Source organism: Crinia signifera, chromosome 3, assembly GCF_055691185.1.
Source record: "Crinia signifera chromosome 3, ASM5569118v1, whole genome shotgun sequence".
Lineage (NCBI taxonomy): Eukaryota > Metazoa > Chordata > Amphibia > Anura > Myobatrachidae > Crinia > Crinia signifera.
In genome coordinates, this window is record NC_139219.1 from 77236345 (window position 1) to 77248509 (window position 12165).

Consider the following 12165-nt stretch of genomic DNA (forward strand, 5'->3'; position numbering starts at 1 on the left):
CAGACAGTATTTACCCTGAGCAGAAAAATATATAACGGTGTCCTCCTCTGTACATGCAACCCAATGTTGACTATAGGTGCCCACGCATACATGTAGTGCGCGCTACCACGTGAATCATATTGCAAGATACAAAAAGTATGTGCTGCATGTACTTCTTGGACTAGATCGCATCGCTTCTAGTCCAAAACGCATGCTGCTTTAGAATATCTCATGCATTTGAACTAAATGCGATGCAATCTAGTCCAAAACGCACAATGTGCTTTGCACAGTGTATGGGCAGCTTGTATCCTCCCCAGCTGCATGTTCGGAGTGGGTAGAGGATGACATCCCTAAACGATATCGGTCTGTATGCACTACATCATGTACCTGGGAATTCACAGGAAACTGCCGAGTTTGTCCATAGATGATATTTTGTCATGTGTATCCAGACTAGCCTTACCTCATGCACATAACAATGCTCAGAATGGCTTACTTGCTTGCACAGTGCAACTCCTTTCCTATAAAATATGCCTGCAGGATAGAGGAGTTGAGAGAGGTGCTTTGGAAAGGGAGAAAATTGCAGTTTTCTTTTGCAGTAAAACAAATGAAAGATGATCTGAACTTGGCAATGGAAACATGATTGGAATTTGATGCGCGCAGGGTTTTTCTGTGGGAAAGAGCTCTGTTCCCATGACACATTTGCATATAGTCAGCGGGTCCTTTCTTGTGTGGATTCAGTTGGGAAACCAGGCCTAATTTTAAGACAGACAGTACCTGTTGAAATATAGGTATATGGTCAATAGGTCGTCATGCATTGGGTCGACACAAGAAATAGGTCAACATGGCTAAGGTATTCAGGGTTGGAATGTTGACACATGCATTAGGTAGACAATGGCTTGGTCGACAGTCAAAGGTCGACATGACTTTTTCACCTATTTTTGTTTAGCCGACAGGTGGTATTTCATGCTCTACCATCCACTAGGGCATTGAGGGAGAATAGAATAGTGTGCTCAAAGCATGGCGAGCACAGCGTGCCATGCAAGGGGACGCGGCACACTATGACGGTGTCCTGTCAACTATGTTGACATTTGGGACGAAAATTTAAAAACCTCATGTTGACCTAGCTGTTATCGACCTAAGCCACGTCGACCTGTATTTGACCCAATGCATGTTCACCTAATATGTGTCGACCCAATGACACACCACCCAAAATATTTATATTTTCTTTTCTCTACCTATAATATCTATTTATCTAGTGGTGTTTTTCCCCATGTTTTGTGACATACAAGACTCCCACATTGTATTCTACAGAAAAATAAACTTTTGAAAATTAAATTTTATAGGGATTTCCTGTTCCTTCCAGTTGTTGGATTTAAATTTCCATTAATCTAGATAACAATGCTCTCTCCCATTGGATTGCATTGAACCCAATTGGCTAAAAGGACAAACGTTGTGGTGCCTTCCTCGGGTTGTAGCATAAAGTTGTAATGCCAGGACCTATGGCATCGTCCAAAAGAAGTAGGTGGCACTCAGTCGGCTTGGGTGAAAATCCATATATTGTACACAAATTACATATACATCGTCGTCAACCAGTGCGGTCTTTTCACCAGGCACGTGAATAAAGAAATAAGTACTAAGCAATTTAGAAAAACAGAGCTATGAGTTCTCTAATCTTTACGTAGTAGCGATCTGTGCATGTCAGCTGTGGAAGCGGGTGTGCGTCCTCCATGCTTTACCGATCCGCGGGCTATCTGACTGGCAGAAAATTCATGACAGTCGGATTGCCTGTAAAACTGGCCGTAAATTTGACAATTTGCCAGTGCAGGTTTGGCTTTTAAAAAGCAGAATTTGCATTGGCGATAACGGACGCCGAATTCTTGTATTTTTATGCCACAAATCCGTGGCCACATTGAATAGATATGTGCTGGTATTTACAGCTGTCAGAAATATCAGCACACATTGACCCCTCAGTCAATATATGGAATTGCTGGTCCTACCCATTTTTTAAGCTGGCTAAGCATTGAACATTTAAGTCTTCAGTAGCGCCTGATCTGCTGTCCGATAAGCTTCACTGACTACTGCATCAGGCGATTTGGTGATCAGCTGCATTTTGAGTCATTTGGTAGGAATTCTTGCAGATTTTGAGATCAGCCAAATGCAATTAGATTATACAGTGGTTCTCAAACTCGATCCTCAGGAGCCCACACAGTTCATGTTTTCCAGGTCCTCTGACTTGCACTAATTACTAAAACCCTTTTCACACTCGCAGAGCTGGGTCATAACCGGGAATGTGTTCTCGGATGCTTCCCGGATCTCTACCTGGGAATGTACCCTTTCACACTGCACTCAGACCTGGGATCGACCCGGGACAGCCCCATTCACACTGATCCTGGGAAATCCCTGCAAATACATATGCATGTCATTAGAATTGGACCCCAGGGCTCTGAAAGATGACATAAGCATTTGTGATCCCAAGAAAGCTCCAATCAGCAGCTTTTTCAAAGTCCCGTGTACCCAATCCCGGGTACAGGACCATTCACACTGACTTCATCCCGGGTCGAATCCGGAATCTACCCAGGTCATCCCGGGATATTTTTTCAAGACCCTTTCACACTGAACTAAATCCCGGGTTGATGCGCTTTCATGTGCAAAAACCCAGGATATTTTTGCAAGTGTGAAAGTGGTATAACTGACACATTTTAAAAGATCCACAGGTGGAGCTCATTATTGCACTTGATTCTGTGAGGAGACTTCCAAAACATGCAATGTGTGGGGGTCCTGAGGACTGACTTCGTAAACTTGTGGATTATAACAATGGCCCTTATTCAGATCTGAATCCAGTACAAATTTGTTCTCAAAATGGGCAAAACCATGTGCACTGCAGGTGAAGCAGATGTAACGTGCAGAGAGAGGTAAATTTGGGTGGGGTGTGTTGAAACTGAAATCTAATTTGCAGTGTAAAAATAATGCAACCGGTATGTACCCTGCACAGTAACAAAATAACTCACACAAATCTAACTCTCTATACATGTTACATCTGCCCCACCTGCAGTGCACATGGTTTTGCCCATTTTGAGAACAAATGTGTACTTGATCAGATCTGAATAATGGCCAATATGAACATGTGCATCACAGTTTTCTGATTGTTAGCTGTAAATCTCTCACTCATAGCAGAATGGATAGAAAGCTTGTCTGATAGGTACATGACCTGGCAATTTCCAGAAAGCATTGTTCTTAGAAAGTCCAGAGGTAGAAGGCAAAGTGCACGGGACTTGTGAAATTAATTTTGTGTAGACCCTGGGTTATTGACAATTCAGGACATGCGCCTATGTAGGTAACACAGCACTGGAATCTGAATTTTGAGTGCCAAATTGTGACTGTCAGTGGTGCACCCTAGAGTCAATTAACAGATAGAGTTAATGGATCCAAGGAAGAGAGAAAGGACTTTGGTGGGTACACTCACCAACCTCAGGGAAACGTGTTCAAATTACAGATATTAAGACATGACTTTTATTAGTTCATCTAAATAACACACACAACACAAACTCTATTAAACATTGATAGAAAAGTTCAAGCGTCGCAAAAAATATCTTTTATCAAATGTAAAACCTGACTTCTATCTATTTTTTTGGAGATCATCGTGAATACACCCTGCACTGGCTCATTAATAGAGTAGCCTGTTCTGTGGCACCACAGACCCCAGAAGTTCGTTTTAACCCCCTGAAAGGCAAGAATGTCTGCATTGGCAATTGCACAATATACAGGAAGACACTGTGCAAGCTCTGTGGCACCACATACCCCAGCAGTGCTGTTTCACTGCTGAAAGTCTGCAAAGGCCCTCCCTCTCTCTTCCTTTACCCCTCTGCCTTATTACCTCATCTTTGTGGGCCTAAAAAAGGCCACTTTCAATGATATTCTCTTAGAAATGCAGGGTTATCCCGGGTTCAGTGTGAAAGGTGCCGACCCGGGTTGTCCCTGCTTTAAAAGCATGTGTGAATGGGTCCCAACCCGGTAATGTCCCTGCATGTCCCTGAAATTTAATTTCCGGGTTGGTCTCTGCATTTCTGGTGTGAAAGGGGTATTATAAGACTGCAATCTTGTTGACTCCTTTAAAGGGCCGTACACACGCATCGACTTTGAATCGATTTCGATTCGATGTAGATCCGATTTCGATTCCCCCCCTCCACCACCTTTCGATTTTTCCTTCGATGTGAAATTCGATTTGCACTTGTGCAATCGATTCGATTTCGTTCTACTTTCTATATCCCTTCGATCTGCAACCTTCTTTAAAAAAAGTGAGAAACCAAAATGGTAGGCAGGGGAGTGGCTGCATGACTCATATCTAATGCTCAATCGAAATCGAATCGAATTCCAATCGAAAACAACAAAAACACATTCGATTTACTAGATCCCTTTCGAGATTTCCTTTGCTGCATAGAGGATTTTTTTGTTCGATTTGGCGAAAACGGGAGCGCGCATCGAATTTAGATCGAAAGGAACAACAAACCGAAACGATTTCTTACAGGATTCGATCTGATTTTGCTCCTATAAGCAAAATCGAATCGAAAATGGCCAAAAATCCAAACGTGTGTACGGCCCTTAAGTCATTCGTGTAGTTCTTAAATCATCAGTCACTTATGGTGCACAGCCAATCATCAATAGGAGGAGAGGAGGTTTTGAATAGAGGCTAGGGTGGTAGATATGCCTCTTCGGTGTGGATCAAAGTACAGAAAGTTAACCAGGACTGAGATATTAGCCCCCTGCTTGCAGATAGCTTCTGCTGTTCTCCCGTCTTGCCACCAATTGCATGTATAGGCTGATTCAAGTTAAAAGCAGGTATTATTTAACTACATTTGGAAATGTCGTCTTCAATCAATGTGCTGTATTAGTCAGTGTAAGGGCTATTTCACACACTCCGGCTCCTGCCGGGCAGCGAAACCCCGCACGGCCGGAAAGCCGTGCATCACACAGCAGTTTAGAATGGAGGGGATGGAGTGGAGCTTCATTTCGCAAATGCCAAGTCACTCCTGTGACGGACCCGCGTCCAAATCCCGGGTGCGACCCGGCATTTGTAATGTGAAAGGGGTATTACACTAATATCCTAATGGGCAGATTAGTTTAGCGATGTGGTTCTTATATGCCATCAAATTCTACGTTTGTATGCATCTGTATCTAGTTTTGACTATCAAGCCAATTTTAATGCTAAACTGTTTGTCATCTTAATGGGGATTGAGTTTCACCTGCCTGAGGCAGGTAAAACCAAATCCCCGAAAACAGCCCCGTTTTCATTGCGATCATTGAAAACTCCCAGGTCTCACTCTGTTTTGTTTTCTGATTTATTTTTTATTTTTTCGAGTCACCAGATTGGATAGACCAAAATAGAAAAAAATTATCAAGGAAAAATTTTGTTTCTTCGGCACTAATTGTATCGTGGATCTCCGTGTTTTCCCCAAACTAAGGGCAGTCCGCCCGGCACGTGTCCCCTTGACTGGATACAGCTAGGAATGACTTATCCATTTATATCTCTGTGTATGTACTAAACTGAGAATGCAGCTAGCACCACTTTACTATTTTGCATCCCATGACCCTGAGTGAGTGTGATACCTGTGTCAGTAGAACAATCATTTATTGGTCCCTCTTTAATGGCTAAACAAAATATACAACATTTCTGCAGGCTTTCAAGATTCTCTGTATCTGGCAGATTACCATGATGAGTTGTAAATAGTGGGAGACTACTTACTAATAGTAACATTAATAATGACAAATCTCTTTAAGCTATTACTCTTAAAGCAGTGAAAAACAATGGCAACTATGTTTTCTTCTTTTTCTGTACCCAAGTCACAGAACAGCTGTCAGCAAGAGCATCACACTGCTTCTAGAGATAAGCCTATTGTAGTAGAATTTTGCTTATGTAGCATGTTTTCTTGGTTTACTGAGCAGACTTATGATAGAGCAAAATAGCATTCCTGGAACTAAAGCTGGTCATATGACCTTCTGTAAGAAGACCGTTGTAACCATAAAACCACACACAGGGATGTACAAACAGCATTTAGTTGTGTTACCTTTAGGAACAACATAAACCATGAGGCTCTTGTCAACTTAGCTGCATTCCTAAGTGGTAAAAACTACCCAATATTATATATGAATGTTGAATATCCCTTATCCAAATATCTCTTATTCAAATTATGCCGAAAACCATAGTCTCCAAAATGTACTTGTATTTTTTTTTGCTAAAACCGGTACTTGTGTAGTATCACGGCGCCCATCGCATACCATAAGGCATGCGATATCGCGCGATGTTCTTTAATGTCATACAATTTTAAAATTGTACAATGCCATACAATGCGATGGGATGCGATTATAACTTGTATATGCACCCTAATGGGGGCTTACAATGTTAAATGCAACCCCACGCCACCCCCCAGTATAAATGTGAACCCGAAGCGTGGCGAGCGGCGGCGGTACGCGTCCTCCGACCTTTTCATACCCCCACTATCCACGTCGGCGTGGAGTTGATTCTATAAAGTGTGGCGAGCCACCGAGCCCGAAGCGTGACGAGCCCCGCGCATAACTTCACAGGTATACGTGTCCCCTCGCGGGGCTCGCCACGCTTCGGGCTCGGTGACTCGCCACACTTTATAGAATCAACTCCACGCCGACGTGGATAGTGGGTGTATGAAAAGGTCGGAGGACGCGTACCGCCGCCCCTCGCGGGCTCGCTGTGCTTCGGGTTCACGTTTATACTGGGGGGGGGGGGTGGCGTGGGGGTGAATTTAACATTGTAAGCACCCATTAGGGTGCTTATACAATTTTTCATTGCATAGGGGGCTAAAATCGCATCGCATCGGGCGTATGGCATGCGATGCGATGAAAAATCGCGCGATCACATATCGGGGGCGCCGTGATAATACACAAGTACCCTAAAACCTACTGGGTACATCTGTCACTACTGGGGAAATAACATGTAACTGGCACGGATTCAGTATGAAATCCCGACGGTCGGGATCCCGGCGTTCAAAATTCCGACGCCGGAATCCCGACAAGGGGGGGGGTGGGGACGTGGATCGCCCCCCCCCCCCCCTTGCGGGGTCGCTGCGCTCACCACGCAACGGGTACGGTGCCTCGCTACGCTCGGCACGCTAATTTATTCTCCCTCCAGGGGTGTCGTGGACACCCACGGAGGGAGAAAGTGTCGGGATTTCGGCGGTCGAGATTCTCAACGCCGGGATCCCGACCGCCGGGATTTAAACTGCATCCCACTGGCACTTAATATGTGCAAGGATATGATTGCTTGGCATTCAAATTCAGTGCCTGAGATAGTACACAAACTTTTTCATACTTTAAAACCTTATTTCATGCACAAATAAAATATATTTGTGTGTATTTCATGTGTTTTGATGTGCTTATACAACATAAATTCAAGATACCTCATTCAAATATAAAAATATTCCAAAATACGGAATATTCTGTTATGCAAAATGCTTCTGGTCCCGAGCATTTTGTATAAGGGATACTCAGCCTGAATCATTCTGAACAACCACTGTGCGCTCTTTTTTTTTTTTCTTTTCCTGAGATACACTGGTGGGCAGGGGAGGGTAAGCGGGAGGACCAATTGGAAGCCACAGACACAGGGAAGCTTATGATCAGCTTAAGCTGTGTACACACGGGGGCGATTATGTCTAATATCGCTGGCAATATGGTCACTGACCGACCATATTGCGCGCTCCCGTTTTCTCCCCGTAGTGATCGCTGGTCGCAGGAACATGCTCCTGCGACCAGCTGATTTCCATTGCCGGGCTCACCCGGCAGTTTCTTTTTAATCAGCGACCATCTCTGGTCGCTGATGCAAACGGGACACTGAGCGATATATCGCTCAGCGATATCCCCCCCCCCTTGTGTACGGGGCTTTACAGGTATATAGCAATATATATGATGAGCTGAAATGTTCTATTTTTTTTTTCCCCTGTTAAATAGCATCTAATTTACAAAACATAGCACAAGTGGATTCTGGTGATTCAAATGATATGCAGCATGTCTATATTCAGTGAGTAACTGTGACTGTGTCTGCATACGGAATGCTACGTTACACTGGTGCCCTTCCTTATACAGATGCAGCGCTGGTTGCAGACTGAATATAGACCAGCTGGATGTTCAGCCATTTTGCAAATATGACACTATCTAAAAAAAAAAAAAGAAAGTTACAAAAAGATCACTGGTCAATAGGTCGACCTGAGTTTTTTTTTTTTTTTTTTTTTCCTTTATTTTTTGGGGGCTTTTTCATACTTTACCATCCATGTGAACTGCAAAGTGTGCGGAGCGCAGCTAGCCATGTTAGGGTAAAAGTTATGCTTACTGGGGGTCCTTATTGACAGGCGTTGACATTTTCACAAAAAAGGTGAAAAACTCATGTCGACCTTTTCATGCGTTGACCTTTTGACCCTGTCAACCTACTGACTGTCTACCTAATAGTCTACATCCAGTGGCACGTGGATTTCACATGTTTGTTTATGGGACTTATATGGTATGGAGGATAGATGTATGTGGACACATTTGTGTAATGAAACTGTTAGCTGTTGCAGCATCTCAGAGTACACAGAGATGTCATAGTAGCACTGCAATAACTTGCACATATATGGCCGGATTCAGCATTGTACGCTATGACCCATGGTCACGCACATAAGTGATTATCGGCATGGTGCATATGTGTCGGGATTGTGCTATTCACAGTGAGGATTTCATTGCGAAGTGATTGACAGGAAGTGACCATTTGAAGGTGTTAACGGGCAGTGGTTGTAAAAATGCAGGCAGGTCATTTCTGTTTTCGGGGCATATATCTGCCAACAGCTGTGAGCCTATGGCCCTTATTCTGGTTCACTCGCAATGGCAAATTCCTTCTCAAATGGGCAAAACCATGTGCACTGCAGGTGGGGCAGATGTAGAGAGAATTAGATTTGGGTGAGTTATTTTGTTTCTGTGCAGAGAAAATACTGACTGCTTATTTTTACACTGCAATATAGATCTTACTTTGAAGTAAAACCCCACCCAAATCTAATTCCCTTTGCAGAAGTTACATCTGCCCCACCTGCTGTGCACATGAGAAGAAATTTTCCTATGCGAGTGAACCAGAATAAGGGCCAAAATGCCTCCCTCCCTAATGTGCAAGTGAAAGGGGCTCTTTATGAGCCAAGAATAGCCCTGTAGTTACCTGTTCTCTGAAAATGGTTTCTCAAAAGGATCTCTACTGTATTTTTTTCCACACTTTTTATGTTCACTTACCTCTCGAAGAAGCTAATCCAGCTGGCCAATGACATGAGAGGGCGTTGTCTTCAAAAGATAAAAATAAGGGTAAATTGTTACACCATATTAATTCCCCTCTACATTCCGTAGATGTTTAGCTTATCATACATTGACAATGGCATTTATACAGAAACAACTGCACTGTGCCGGCATCGTGGTAGCGGCTTAATGTGCTTTGGTGTGAATAGTCACACCGGCGGTCAAACAATGTATTTATTATGGATCATGGCTGCGACATGCCTACATGCCTGTGAACCTGCAATTGCATCGAGAAACAACAGTCACATCCGTAAATAGTCGCAGGTGCAATGATAGCGGCTAGGTGGGGCAGATGTAACTTTTGTAGAGAGATTAGTTATTTTGTTTCTGTGCAGGGAAAATACTGATTGCTTTATTTTTACACTGCAATATAGATCTCGCTTTGCAGTAAAACCCCACCCAAATCTAACTCTCTCTGCACAAGTTGCATCTGCCCCACCTGCAGTGCACATGGTTTTGTCCATTTGAGAAGGAATTTGTCTTTGCGAGTGAACCAGAATAAGGGCCGATATGTACAATAACCTAATGCACCTGTCGCAACTGCTGTGTCCAGTCTGTGCAGCCATAGGACTACCCTTTCATCTAGAGATAATTGTGAATGTGTAAGTGGTTGCGAATGAGTTTGCGATGGCTCTGGTATTAGTTGCATACAACTCTGAATCAGGCCCATATAATAATTATAGTATATCTTGTTTGGCTTTGGTGCAATATATATATATATTACTTGCAGGCAGCTCACTGAGGAGGACACACACTGAGAGCCAGGAAGGATTGTCTACTCCACTATATAAAAACTCCTGAGGGAATTTGATTATCCACCATTTTTGATGTGGCTGATTCACGTTTATATGTGGTCCCCTTTAAAACCACCATTAAAAGATCTTTGGTTGATAATAAACTAGAGTTGGGGAAAGAGCAAGATTTGTCTCAGTAGTGGTGCACCTCAAATTAATTTCAAGGCTTAAAATATTGATTATAAACTATACAGTTTAACCCTAGAAGATCGGTACATACCTGGTACCTCCTTATTGAGGAGAGTTCATGATGCTTTATATGTAAGATCCACATCATATACAGAGAGTACCTGACGGATTGTCTTAGATTATTGAGGCTCCGGCCTTTTAGACCTGTGAGTTCTTAATAAAAGGAACCTGAAAGATTCTTGTATATAAAAAACACCCCTGATGAAGTCTCCCTGTGGGACGAAATGTATTGGGTACATGTTTCATCTATGAAAAATAATTCTCGCTACAAGGAATCACTGAAAAATGTTTGTCATTTTGCATTTTAATATATGTTTTATTACATATAGAGAATTTATTATTATTATTATTATTATTATTATTACTTATGTGTATACAGAATATGGAAAGACATTGATATACCAGAAGGTTCTAATATCTGGGCGCTTTATAACACTATTGTGGCTATATATATATATATATATATATATATATATATTTCCTGATGAAGGTCTTAAAATAAAAAGACCGAAACGTTGAAGTGAACTCGTTTCAAGAGTGATTATTTGTTTAAGCCCGAGAGTGCCGCTATATTTATCCTTCTATATATATATATATATATATATATATATATATATATATATATATATATATATATATATATATATATATATATATATATATATATATATATATATATATATATATATATATATATATATATATATATATTGCAGGGGGAATCCGCACTCACGGCCAGCCCAAGTCAGCGTGTGGGGTGCTCAGCTACAGAATATTGCTAGGATATTCCAACTATAGTACTGGGGTAGAATCAAATGATCCACGAAGAGCACTCACCAATCAAATGTAACAATTTTAATGGTACTTTTTTTGCAGGGTATAATAAACCTTACTGTTGCAGGCAGTCAGTCGACGTTTCGGCCACTAGAGGGCCTTTGTCAAGACAATTCAGCATAAGTCAGCAGATACGTCCGTACAGCTCAAGAGATTCAAGTACGACAAGTAACAATAAACAAAAATGCATATATATATATATATATATATATATATATATATATATATGCATTTTTGTTCATTGTTACTTGTCGTTATTGAATATTTTCATGGTACTTGTGTAGTTTCACGGCGCCACGCTATTTAAAATCAACTCCATGCCAACATGGATAGTGGGGGTATGAACTATCCATGTTGGCATGGAGTTAAGTTACTTTTTTTGATATATTTCGTGGCGAGCGTACACCCGGAAGTAGCACCGTGAAACTACACAAGTACCATTTTCATTTTCTAGGAATTTAGCAAACAAAATGTAAGATTGGCAGGTTCTGGAAAGTGGACCTTGCATTTTCCATAATTCTAATCCGCTAAATCATTGACTTTGCTATTTTCATCCCTACAGGTTCAAGTACAGGTCCATCCCAACCTCTCATCAGCCGAGGATGCTCTCCAGTACGTTGAAGAGTTAATTCTGCAGTTGCTTAGCATGCTCTGCCAAGCTCAGCCCCGCAGTGTCCTGGATGTTGAGGTACTCAAAATAGTTTCATATATTGATCTGCTCATAAAGATGCCACTTAAAAGTACTGCATGTTATTCTATTTCCAGTGACAGTGGTTTTAAACATACAAAAAGCCACCCAGGTCCTTCGTAGTCTGCAGCAATAACATTTGGAACTGTCCCGTTTCTGCATGTTCCACAATAGCCGTGAATTTGTCGTAGCATAAAAATAGCATTGTGTGCCGCATGGAATCCAATGATGTGTATACATTTGGTGTGTGCATAAGATGACCTTTTTATCACCCAGCCCGCTTATATAATTTCTGCTCACGTTACCCATAATTGTATGAATCAAACAAAAGATGGTTACTAGGCT

The 12165-nt window shown here is 42.0% G+C and overlaps 1 protein-coding gene across 1 annotated transcript in view; it reads left to right on the top strand.

Annotated features, from left to right (window-relative positions):
- The window catches only part of SOS1 (SOS Ras/Rac guanine nucleotide exchange factor 1), a 137688-nt gene that overhangs the window by 60841 nt on the left and 64682 nt on the right, over positions 1 to 12165 (top strand). Inside the window, exon 2 of the mRNA XM_083176061.1 lies at positions 11695 to 11820. Coding sequence (XP_083032187.1) covers positions 11695 to 11820 — 126 coding nt within the window. The remainder of the gene's footprint in view (positions 1 to 11694; positions 11821 to 12165) is intronic.